Here is a 13,528-nt window from a genome sequence, read left to right on the forward strand (position 1 = left end):
AATAAAATAAATTTGTAAGCACGCGCCAAAAGACTGATATTGTTCCGGGGCTCTTCTCACAAAAACTTCAAATACTTGTTCATTTTTCAAAAACAAGCCTTAAACCTTGAATAAAGACTGTTGACATGTAGTGGAAGCCATAGGAATTTCAATCTGGGAGATTAATTTACATAGAAACAATAAATTTCCATAATAAGAGCCTGGGGGCAAAAAAATACAAAATTCTTCCTGCCTGGATTTCTGCCTGCCATATCAATTATGTTACAGTCTCAGACATTATTTGAACAGTTTTAGAAACTTCAACGTGTTTTCTATCTAATGCGACCAATTATGTGCATATCCTGGCTACTGGGCTGGAGTAACAGGCAGTTTACTTTGGGCACGTCAGTTAGGCGGAAATTCAGGAAACTAGACCCCTTAATGCCTATCTATTTTTAAACCAGCTATCAGAGTGCATCCTTCACTTCTCATCAATCAAGCACTCCTCCCCTTCTCCTCCAGACATCTATATCTTCTCATCCTCTGTGTACCCCCTCCCCGTCGTGAAGTTCCCCCCTCACTGTTAGACATGTACAGTATACACTTGATCATGTACACCCCCAACAAAAGCCTATTTCTCTCTCTCGCTCTCTCATTTTCTCTCTCTCTCTCTTTCTTTCTCTCTCTCGCTCTGTTTCTCTCTCGCTCTCTCTCTCTCTCTTTATTATGTGGCAGGTATATTGTTTATTTTGAAAGAGTTATTGCTATCCTGGTATGCAGCTGTGTGCCTCTAGCTGTACTGGCAAGACAGACACTACACAAAGCCTACATGCCCTGTTCTCTTTCCCCGCCAGTACTCTCTCTGTTGTTTCCATTTCGTGATAGGTGGCTATACCTGTGTTTGTTGCGTGTCATTATAAAGCAGGTTGCTAACGTGGTATTTAGGTGCACATGTGTGTATAGAGTATATGGCTTTATGAGTGCGTTTCTATGCGATAGTGTTTATATTTGTCCATGCATGTGCCTGTGGGCATGACTGAGCAGTGCTTAATTTGTAAATCGGGATGTTCCGGAACAAACAGTGAACAAGAGAGGGGGTTGACCTAGGGAGTTCTGAGGTTCCGGAACGCATAAAATAAAAAAAAAGAATAAAGCATTACATTCATCTCTTCGCATTTGCGTAGTGACACAGAGCAGTAGAGTAGAGACACTTGCAGAAGTGGCACACATGGGAAACATTTTTAGTAGCATAATGTCCGGGAAAATGTTGGCCTTTTATAAATGCATTTCATGCCATTCTACATCATTTTACGTGACTGGATACTTTGGCAGAATCTTTGTTAATACAACACAAATGATCGATATATCAGGCTACTTTGACACTGACAAACTGAGAATCAGAGATCAATAAAAACAACCTTGTCTTGAATCCATCAATAGCCTAGGCTAGGTGTGTGAAGACACATATTGTAGGCTACAATATGAGGAGAAATTGATAGTCCTAAAAATGCTTTCCAGTTTCACTGACTCACCCAATGATGCACAGCTCATTCACTGGTGATGGCTCATGCACTCGTGCCAAAAGCCCATCTCTCTTTCGGTGGCCTACAGCATAGAGTCTAAATAAATGATTAAGTGCAACGCTTGAGAGATGAGAGTTCAGGCTCATGTCTATCAGAGCAGAGAGGGAGAGAGATCATAGTAAGTTAATCTCATTCTAGTGTCGTGACTTTACTTTAATTAATCTGTAGACTGGTATTTATCTAATCAACTAACTATGTTTAATTGTTACCAGATTAAATTAATCATGTAACAATTAACTCAGTAGGATTTGGGGCACCAAGAGAGCGGTTCTTTAAAGAGTTACCATCTCCTAAATTAAACATCCATAAACAGTAAACTTATTAATCATAACCTCGTATTATATCATCAGTCTGAACAGTCGTAACCTTGCATCTGCAAAAACCTGAGCCTTGCTTATGATTCAGTAATACACAAATTTGTTTATTTATTTACTAGCTAAATAAATTGTAACACAGGATAAACATACACACTTAATATATTAGAAACAGGTCACTAGCGGACTGAAAACAATATGGCTGCTCGTTGCAAAATACATGGAGAGGGCGAGAGAGAGAAAGGGAGAGACATAATACGTTGGTACATTTAGAAGCTACTTTCGCAGTAATCAAATACTTTGCACACAAACCCCTTCCCTCTTTGAGTAAGAAATCATGAATGTATTTACGTGAAATGCCTTGGTTCGTCATGTATTTCTGTCGGAACCAGGCCGCCTTGGAAAGGGAGTTGGGCCTTTTCGTGGCACGCTTGTAAGGCTCTGATTGTCCAAAAGGGGTTCCCACCCGTCTTCCACTGTTGTTCTCCTCTGCCATCGTCCGGTGTTTGGTGACTTGTCATGTAGTCCTGAACAGAACTACAGTTTATTCTACTTCCATTCGCTCTGGAAGAGGCTTATTTGAAGATGGGCTTGTGTCGGTGGTTCCCAGTGGGGTGATGAGAGTAGCGTACTACAGTGATTGGAGAAGAGTAGTAGAATGGTCCTACTTAAATTCCCTTTCGAAGATACTTTACTAAGGACAGCTAATCAGCCGTGACCAGTGATTGTCCGGGACTTGACTATCGTCTCTACCTCGTGTTGAGATTCAGAGTTCAAACCACTTTAAAGGTGAGACACAGCCCGAAGTCACTCTGGTCTGATATGTTAATTCTTAACCCACCATTTTAAACAGTTTGTTCAAAATGGGCGGTTCTGACAGGCTGACATGCTCTCTGACATTTCCTCTTATAGTTTCTCAAATTAAATCCCGCCATGTGCACACATACTCAGCTGTGGGGCTTACAAGACTCGAATGTCATATACTTTTCAAGATATCAATGTAGCAGTAGAACAAACATATCACAATCATTTGATTTGATATCAGAATATACAGTGCCTTCAGAAAGTATTCAGACCCCTTGACTTTTTCCACATTTTGTTACGTTACAGTCTTATTCTAAAATGGATTAAGTAAAAAGAAAGAAAAGAAAGATCTTCAACAATCTACACAGAATAACCCATAATGACAAGGGGAAAACAGGTTTGTCGAATGCTTTGCAAATGTGTTAAAACTAGAAAACAGAAATACCTTATTTGCATAAGTATTCAGACCCTTTGCTATGAGACTCGAAATTGAGCTCAGGTGCATCCTGTTTCCATTGATCATCCTTGAGTTGTTTCTACAATTTGATTGGAGTCTACCAGCTCCATTCGTTTTTTTGTTGGATACGCTATGAAGCACATATCGCTTGTCCATAAATATTTTAAAGTGTTTGATAGCTCCCATCTCTTTTACCACTGCGAGCTCAAGCCTGTGTGCCGAGCAGTGCCAAACAGTTCTATTGGGGAAGAGGGCCTGGAGCCTTGCTGTTACTCCGCTCTTGCGTCCCAGCATGACAGACGCAACATCACACGTAATTCCAATGAGGGTTTTGGAGATAAAGTCCTCAGTAAACTTTACACCCTCTAATGCAGATTACAGATTACGAACAATTCCCCCATCAGATAATTCCTCCAGTTCCACAAGATCAACAAAAATGTTAGCTGGTACGTTCTTATCTGCCAGCTGAAGTTTGATGTATACAATCAAGGCACTCTTTTTTTATTCAAACTAGTAGCCTCATCGAGCATTAGGCTGATTTTGGGAGAGCACTGTACTATTTTTTCAAATAGTTTCAATTCAGATTAAATATGCTGCTGTACATTGCCTTGCAAAAGTATTCACCTCACTTGGCATTTTTCCTATTTTGTTGCCTTACAACCTGGAATTAAAATTGATTTTGGGTGGGTTTGTATCATTTGATTTACATAACATGCCTACCTCTTTGAAGATGCAAAATATTCTTCCAACTATTAAATGGGACTTGGTTTGGGCATGTTCAAAATACTGTTTTCTGAGGGCTTTTTGTTGCTTTTTTACATCAGAGGCAGAGGATTGTACTGTACATTCCACCCACTCTTTTCTTAGTTTCTATGTTGTCCAACTCCGCTTTGAATTTTGCTTGACAAGCCGGGGGTTATAAGTTTGCTTGGTCTTGAACTGAGCCTCAATCCAAATTACACCTGCTCCAGGCACTTCGTCGGTAGATGGACTACCCCCCGCTCCTCGTCAACCTCTCCCTCTGAGTCTGACTCTCTAGTAGGCCTACTAGTGGAGGTGCCGGTCGTGATGCTGAACTAGCGGGATAAGCAGCGCTGCTAGCTAAGGCATTGCCATCAGGAGCAGTTTGCTTTTCACTCCTCTCATCCGGCACTGGCAGTTCTCTGTCTCGTTTCAGTTTCGATTCACGCTGTTTTTCAGGATTTTTGCACTTGATAAACTTTTATTTTCTTATTTTCTTATTCCTTTCTGATTTGGCTTTCTCTCAGTTTCAACTTCAGTAGGGAGACGACTAGCCTTGGCTATGTGACGTGTTTTCACAGGGACCTCTTCACTGGGCTTTTATATATGGTTTTTCTGGTAGGCAGGAGAAGTAACCAGGAGGCAAATTGATTTAACTCTGATTGCTTTTTTTTTTAAATTACAGTGCAAACAGTGAAAAAATTGTATAAATAATGCCGCGTGATGTACACGAGCCGGGCAAATAGGTGCCGGAACAAATAAGGTCAAATCTGAGAGGTGCCGGGTCCTGTCCCGGCAGAATCCAGCTCAAATATTTACAATTAACTTTGCAACTCTTCCAACTATTTACTTTTTTCACAACTGCCACCAGTTTGGTGCCACAACATTGCAGAAATACTCATATCACCAATGGTATTCACTAAGTTGATGGTTTGTATGTAGGGTAATGTTTCACAGCTTTTGTCATTCTATTTTTTATTTTAGAATGATCTTATTTCATTATTTCATACCTTTTACAGGGACACACAGAGGACACACAGAGGGCCAGATATAATTTCAGACACTTGTTGATAATCTAAAGTCCCAAAAATGGCCACTAGATGTCTCGTGATAAATTACATAAAATCCTTGAAAGTTACCAAAATTCTGGTAGTTTACTAGTAACCTTTGAAAGTTTCCAGTAATTTACCCTCCTTTGCAACCCTAATCCTGGCTGAACGTTTCTGCTCAACCTACCCCAATATACAGTTATGCTATTAGTGTTTGGTTGTGATATTATTATACAATGAATAGTAGTCATATGAATGGCTTCAGTAATTGCAATGTGAGATATGCCTTCCCGTGGGGATAATCCACTTCTGAAACTCGTACAATGGACCAAGCAAGGCCCAACACTAATCTGGACTTCAAATACAAATGTGAAAGGCTTTTTAAAAGCATATCATCGTCTGACCTCACACCTTTTATTTTTTTATTTTATTTATCCGTTATTTTACCAGGTAAGTTGACTGAGAACACGTTCTCATTTGCAACAACGACCTGGGGAATAGTTACAGGTGAGAGGATGGGGATGAAAGAATAGGAATACCTATTCCCCACCTTTCCCTCTTCCAGGCTTCCATCCATCCCTCTATCCCATCCTTCCACAGCCTCTTCACACAATAATCCCAATAACTCGTCCTACTTCACTCTTAGAAAAAAAGGTGCTATCTAGAATCTAAAAGGGTTCTTCAGCGGTCCCCATAGGAGAACCTTTTAAAGAACCCTTTTTGGTTCCAGATAGAACTATTATGGTTCCAGGTAGAACCATTTTGGGTTCCATGTAGAACCCTTTCTACATGGAATCCAAAAGGGTTCTTTCTACCTGTAACCAAAAATAGTTATCTTATTGGGACAGCCGAAGAATCCTTTTGGAACCCTTTTTTCTAAGAGTGTACTGTCATCTCAGTGACGTCCTCCTCTAGCAGTCACAATCCCTGCAGCTGGCTGGCGTATTAACACAATGACTGCAAATAATAATCAGTGGCTTAAGGCTCACTTAAAATAAATTGAAATAGAGAAAAAATAAATTACGTGGTGGAAGGGGAAGATGGAGCAGAGGGATGTCAGTTTTTTGGAGGCTCATCTGCAATTGGGTATGCGCCAGAGTGGGGTAGGAAGAGTGTGTATGTGTGTGAGACAGAGAGAGAGAGAGAGAGAGCGAGAGAGAACACAAGCACAAGCGGTCGGGTGGTGGCTGGTGTTCTCTGCTGCAGCGATCTGTCCTGGAGCAGAGCTACACAGCTACACTACACAGCAGCACAGCACAGCCGCAGGGTTCCAGCTACAAGCAGCCCAGAGAGGACTAGCCAACACACAGAGAGAGACCCCGCTGGCTGTCCACAGAGACACGCAGAGAAACACACCAGAAAGGGGGAGATAGAGGGTGATCAAATAGACATAAATATAGAGGACAGGAGGGGAGAGGAGGTACTCGTCATCTCCATGGACACAGGGAACTTTCAGCAGTGCACTCTGCTCTCCACGATGGTTATTCATATTTCCCTTCTCATCCGACAGCAGAAAACTTTTCCTTTTAAAAGTTTGAGAGACGGAGGTTCGAGTATTTCTTACCTACCAACATCTCTTTGTGTCACTTGTTGGCTGTTTTGTGTGTGTGTGTGTGTGTGTGTGTGTGTGTGTGTGTGTGTGTGTGTGTGTGTGTGTGTGTGTGTGTGCGTGTGCGCGTGTGCGTGTGTGTGGGTGGGTTAGTGTTGGTGTTGGTGAGAAAGTGTATTAGTGAGTGTGCGATTGAGTGTATAAGTGATTAAGTGAGTGTTTGTCTGAATGAGTAAATGATTGAGTTTGAATGCATCAATGTTAGAAAGGCTAGAAGACGGGTACCTCTAACTTACAAGCAACTTCATCTTTCCTCACAGTTTTCCCAGTGAGGATCCAATCTCTTCTCTAAGGACCTTGTCAAGAAGATTTGTGTTTTCTACCGGGATCATTTCAAAGGATACCTCCTTCGCGTGTAAGGAACCACTGGATATATTTCTCCACCTTAGACTCCTATCAACACTTTGAAGGAGGCATTCCTCTCTCCTATAAGGACCCTTTGAGAGACTCTTTTACCTACTCTACTCTATTAGGAGTGGGTGAGAAGGACAGTGGCAGATTTTCTCCAAGGATTTTCGCTGTCTCTGTGTCAGGATGGCTGGCTGTACCTGCCGCTGCAGACAGGGGGTGCTCAAGTTCATCCAGTCTTTACGCAGACTCGTTTTTGGGACCCTCACTAAAGGTACTGCACCCTCCTCAACTAACACTCCTTTAGCTCTTCTACTTTTTTTCATTAGCTAGTGGAATAGTGACATTAGCTAGGGTAACAGTGACATTAGCTAGGGTAACAGTGACATTAGCTAGGGTAACAGTGACATTAGCTAGGGTAACAGTGACATTAGCTAGTGTAATAGTGACATTAGCTAGGGTAACAGTGACATTAGCTAGGGTGACAGTGACATTAGCTAGGGTGACAGTGACATTAGCTAGGGTGACAGTGACATTAGCTAGGGTAACAGTGACATTAGCTAGGGTAATAGTGACATTAGCTAGGGTAACAGTGACATTAGCTAGTGTAATAGTGACATTAGCTAGGGTAACAGTGACATTAGCTAGGGTGACAGTGACATTAGCTTGGTGCTGGGTCAAGCTTGAGGCTGACAGTAGTGAACAGTGGTGTCACATCCATCCAGTGATGCCCCGTTGTTGCCCCGTCATCGCCCCTGAGGAACTAAGTGATGAGCTCAAGTTGTGACACTGGCGTATCCTCTGTTTACTCCCCCTAGGCAACTTCTGTGTCTTTACTCTCTACCGCCCCCTCCTGTTTCACCAGGTCCTCTCCTACGCCTGTCCTTTATGCCTGCATTTTCCTCTCTCCTTACCTCCTTCACACAGCTATCTGATTGTATCTCCCTCTGGTGTCAGTGGCCTGCTGTCTCTATTCCTCACCTCCTATCCCCACATCAGCAGAAAAGCGCTGCATGGTGTGTCACTATGGCAACACAGCTCAGGGAGACCTGACAGAAAGAGAAATAGCTAAATGCTGCTCTATACAGCACTTGACCACTCTGACTAATAAAGCTCCTCTTATCACATACAGTCTATTGTCCACTTTATCGTCCTCTTCTTCACACACTGCCTGCTCTACCTGGTGTCTGCAGAAGGCTGTGAGTGTGGCTGGAGGCACGGGCTCTGGCTCCTCAGGTTCAGCACCCTTTTATTGAGCTTCTTCAATGGAGACTAATCAAATCATTCAGACGCTGGCCATTAGTCTGTGTTCTCAATGATATCACAGGCTGGAAAAAGTGAGAACAACCTGTTCACTTTCTCTGGGCTGCAAAATCTACACTAGCCAATCCATCACTGTCAAATGAACCAGGCAGTATTAGATGGCAGTTAAATTAAACCACAATTGTGAGCATTTCACTGGAGCTAAGACTTTCTGACAGGGCCTGATAACACTCAGTGGTAGTTGAGCAGTCCCTCTAACTGACAGTTTTGGTTTGATGCTTGGTAATGCAAGTGTTGAGAACTAAGCATAAAGACTGGCCAGTTCCTGGCACTACTGTCATAGAGTCTCTCTGTCTCTCTCTCAAAACTTTCAAATTTCTTGACATTTTCCACAATGACTGACCTTCATGTCTCAAAGAAATTATGGACTGTCTTTTCTCTTTGCTTATTTGAGCTGTTCTTGCCATAATATGGACTTGGTGTTTTACCAAATAGGGCTATCTTCTGAATACCACCCCTACCTTCTCACAACTCAACTGATTGGCTCAAATGCATTAAGAAGGAAAGAAACTGTACATATTTACAGCTGTAACAATGATAAGTGTCGATTGGGGGGTTGGGGCAGGATAAATGTTTTTGACTGTCTCCACAGTGGCAATGTTGATGAGGATGGGGGAGTGCCCAACCTGGTTCCTCCTGAAGTCCACAATCAACTCCTTTGTTTTGCTGACGTTGAGGGAGAGGTTGTTTACCTAATTTTTGCACTCAAGCCTTGCTCAAGGTCATATCCACATATTTTCCAACTAGTCGGCTCGACCCAGCGACCTTTCGGTAACTGGTCCAACGTTAGGCTAACTGCCAACCCTGAATCCTAGAAGCCAAAAAAAAAATAGTCCACAGAAATGGCCTGCAACAGTTACAATCAACCATTGAAAATATGCTAATTGTGAGCTGTTTCCCAGTTTCCCATGGCAACCCTAATCTAGGTGCCACGGTCGGTTTAGCATGGTCGGTTTAGCATGGCCTATCGTGGAATGGTGTGTCTCTGTTTGATGGTATTTTACAGTGAGCAAAAACAAGACTTGCTCTCTTATTTTTCACCCTGCTTTACAGCTCTGTGTGGTACAGTAAGATCTGTGTGGCACAGTAAGATCTATGTGGTACTGTAAGATCTGTGTGGTACAGTAAGATCTGTGTGGTACAGTAAGATCTATGTGGTACAGTAAGATCTATGTGGTACTGTAAGATCTGTGTGATACAGTAAGATCTATGTGGTACTGTAAGATCTGTGTGGTACAGTAAGATCTATGTGGTACTGTAAGGACTGGAGGAAAATGAAAAAGTGCTTTACATTTTTTGAAAATCGATCAATCTGGCCCTTTTTTTTCCAGAAGTAAAAGCATTCCCTCACGCTCTGGCAAAAAGCATTGTTACCTGAGTGCTTTTTACCTTTTGGGGATTTGTGTGTGTGTGTGTGTGTGTGTGTGTGTGTGTGTGTGTGTGTGTGTGTGTGTGTGTGTGTGTGTGTGTGTGTGTGTGTGTGTGTGTGTGTGTCCACATTACTTTTACTTTAATGCTGTATCAGCCTTCAATGTGATATTTCAACATAAGCTTGTCTTTGTGCCTGCGCTGCCTTTGTGGATTGTGCAAAGCAGTGTGTGTGGGGGCGCGTGTGCGCATCTGTGTGTATGTGTGTGTGTGTGTGCATATATGTTTCAGTGTGTGCGTGTGTGGATTCTAAACCTGAATTCATGCAGGACTAAGACCTTCCTCTCACTACCCTCTCCTTGAGGCTAAAGACACAATTGAAGTGTCAGTTTACAAGATGTTCTTTACCGTTTCCATTTCAGGCTTCTTTATCTTTCTCACCCTCTCCCTCCAACTCTCTCCTGTTGATTTCCTTATGTTCCAGTATCTTTCCTTTTTACTGTACCCTCTGTCCTTTCATCCTCTCATTACAAATACTTTTTCTTCTCTCATTGGCACAGCTGGAATGTTCTGATGCCAAATTTTCTCCGGCAGTGTCTTATGTAAATGTAACATTAGATCCAGCAACAACAAAAAATCAGGCTCACAACACTACCACCCTTTTCTTCCACCTCTTCTCTTTCCTCACACAATGAGTAAATAATGAGAACAAGATGATTGTGTATATACAGGTATTTACATAGGTTTGTGTGTATTTCTGGATTTGTGTGTAAGTGTATGCCTGGGGTGCATCGTGACCTCAGCCATAAACATAGGCTGATAGGACCTGACCTGAGTTGCCACCTATCTGCAGGACTGGCTAGGGTGTCTCTTATCTGCAGGCTGTATGGTGCTGGCTATGGTGCCTTTTATCTGCAGGCTGCATGGTGCTGGCTAGGATGCCTCTTGTCTGCAGGCTGCATGGTGCTGGATAGGGTGCCTTTTATCTGCAGGCTGCATGGTGCTGGCTAGGATGCCTCTTGTCTGCAGGCTGCATGGTGCTGGATAGGGTGCCTTTTATCTGCAGGCTGCATGAGGTTGGGAGGGGTGCCTCCTACTGTATCTGCAGGCTGCAGGGGCTGGCTGGGGTGTGCAATGGAGTGATAAAATGAGAGAGAGAGAGAGAGAGAGAGAGAGAGAGAGAGAGAGAGAGAGAGAGAGAGAGAGAGAGAGAGAGAGAGAGAGAGAGAGAGAGAGAGAGAGAGAGAGAGAGAGAGAGAGAGAGAGAGAGAGAGAGAGAGAGAGAGAGAGAGAGAGAGAGAGAGAGAGAGAGAGAGAGAGAGAGAGAGAGAGAGAGAGAGAGAGAGAGAGAGAGAGAGAGAGAGAGAGAGAGAGAGAGAGAGAGAGAGAGAGAAGAGAGAGAGAGAGAGAGAGAGAGAGAGAGACACCACAGATACAATTAGCTTGTTAGCGACTGGAGTGTACAACAGGTACTTCTCTCTCGACCTTAGAGGAAACCCTACCTAACTTAGACTCAATGGATTCTAACAAAGATTTAATTCGTTTCAAAAACCACCTGCAGGATGACCCCATCTTCTCTGATAAAAGTCAGAGAAAGTATTTAGTTTGGCCCATTAGACATCACTGCTCAGTGCTCACTGTCCATTTGAGCTTTCAAATTAAACACACATATTTAAATATGTTGATAATGACACATAAATGTGGTCTATTGCTATATGTCTATTGCTATTGCAAATCACTATGACACCCCCCTCCCCCTCTATGTTTATAAGCCTGTATTACAATTGATATTCATTAAGAATGCATGGTCCATTAATTAAAGGGCATTTTTGTGTCTAAGGTTAAAGCAGCTATATGATATTCCAGTGTTTTTACTCTGGATTGAGAAAGATATTTGATCCGACAGAATTGTCACTTTATTCTCTCCTTGTACATTGCTCCAAATGTGAAGACAAGGTGTAACTATTTCCTAGAACACCAACACCACCATACGAGACAAGTTAAACACCTTTTTCTCCCGCTTCGAGCATAATGACTCTGAGCTGACGAGGAGAGCCCCTGAGGACAATGTGGGATACGTCTCCACGGAGGATGTATGGAAGCCTTTCAAGCGTGTTAACTCTTGCAAGGTATCCCTAGCCGCACCCTCAGAGCATGTGCAGACCAGATAGCTGTTGTGTTTTCAGACATTTACAATCTCTCTCTAGCTCAGGCTGTTATCCCAACCTGCTTCAAGATGTGGACTATCATCCCTGTGCCCAAGAAAGGGAAAGTAACTGAACTGAATGACTACCGACCCTTAGGACTCACTACTGTCATCATGAAGTGCTTTGAGATGCCAGTCATAGACCACATCACCTCCTCTCTCCCCGACACACTCGACCCTCTCCAATTCACCTACCGCACTGACAGATCCACAGATGACACAATTTCCATTTCACTGCACACTGCCCTCACCCACCTGGACAAAAGGAATGCATAATGCTGTTCATCAACTACAGCTTGGCCTTCAATACCATAGTGCCCTCTAAGCTCATCACAAAGCTCTCTTCCCTATGCAACTGGGTCCTAGACTTCCTGACGGGCTGGACCCATGTGGTGAAGGTGGGCAACATTATCTCCTCCACACTGATCCTCACCACTGGGGCCCAACAAGGGTGCATCCTCAGTCCCCTCCTGTACTCCATGTATACCCATGAATGCGTTGCCTCATTCAGTTCCAACTCCATTATCAAGTTTGCTGACGACATGACAGTGCCAGGCCTGGTTACCAACAACAACGAGTTGTTGGCCAATTGTGCACCGCCCTATGGGACTCCAGTTGTGATACAGCCCGGGATCGAACCAGAGTCTGTAGTGACGCCTCTAGCACTGAGATGCAGTCCTTCTGATTTACTTACCTGCACTGATGGAGCTTGAAGCAAAAGAAGTTCACTGTACCCTGTGATTATATCGATGAATGTGACTAATAAACCCATCTAATCAAATGTATTTATATAGCCCTTCGTACATCAGCTGATATTTCAAAGTGCTGTACAGAAACCCAGCCTAAAACCCCAAACAGCAAGCAATGCAGGTGTTGAAGCACGTTGGCTAGGAAAAACTCCCTAGAAAGGCCAAAACCTAGGAAGAAACCTAGAGAGGAACCAGGCTATGAGGGGTGGCCAGTCCTCTGCTGGCTGTGCCGGGTGGAGATTATAACAGAACATGGCCAAGATGTTCAAATGTTCATAAATGACAAGCATGGTCAAATAATAGGCCTGGGACAGATAGCACAGTGAACATGTCAGGATTCCATAGCCACAGGAAGAACAGTTGAAACTGGAGCAGCAGCACGGCCAGGTGGACTAGGGACAGCAAGGAGTCATCATGCCAGGTTGTCCTGAGGCATGGTCCCTGTGCTCAGGTCCTCCGAGAGAGAGAAAGAAAGAGAGAAAGAGAAAATTAGAGATAGCATATTTAAATTCACACAGGACACCGGATAAGACAGGAGAAGTACTCCAGATATAACAAACTGACCCGAGCCCCCCGACACATAAACCACTGCAGCATAAATACTAGCTGAGACAGGAGGGGTCAGGAGACACTGTGGCCCCATGATACCCCCGGTGATACAGGGCCAAACAGGAAGGATATAACCCCACCCACTTTGCCAAAGCACAGCCCCCACACCACTAGAGGGATATCTTCAACCACCAACTTATCATCCTGAGACAAGGCCGAGTATAGCCCACAAAGATCTCCGCCACGGTACAACCCAAGGGAGGGGCGCCAACCCAGACAGGAAGATCACATCAGTGACTCAACCCACTCAAGTGACGCACCCCTCCTAGGGACGGCATGAAAGAGCACCAGTAAGCCAGTGACTCAGCCCCTGTAATAGGGGTAGAGGCAGAGAATCCCAGTGGAAAGAGGGGAACCGGCCAGGCAGAGACAGCAAGGGCGGTTCATTG

At 43.6% G+C, this 13,528-nt stretch overlaps 1 protein-coding gene across 1 annotated transcript in view; it reads left to right on the top strand.

The window, feature by feature from the left end:
- The first annotated feature begins 6,079 nt into the window (after window positions 1–6,079).
- The window catches only part of LOC110509916 (Kv channel-interacting protein 1), a 50,359-nt gene continuing 42,910 nt past the window's right edge, over window positions 6,080–13,528 (top strand). The window contains exons 1-2 of the mRNA XM_021591133.2: window positions 6,080–6,474; window positions 6,797–7,158. Coding sequence (XP_021446808.2) covers window positions 7,071–7,158 — 88 coding nt within the window. The 5' untranslated portion in view covers window positions 6,080–6,474; window positions 6,797–7,070. The remainder of the gene's footprint in view (window positions 6,475–6,796; window positions 7,159–13,528) is intronic.

Source organism: Oncorhynchus mykiss, chromosome Y (assembly GCF_013265735.2).
Source record: "Oncorhynchus mykiss isolate Arlee chromosome Y, USDA_OmykA_1.1, whole genome shotgun sequence".
Lineage (NCBI taxonomy): Eukaryota > Metazoa > Chordata > Actinopteri > Salmoniformes > Salmonidae > Oncorhynchus > Oncorhynchus mykiss.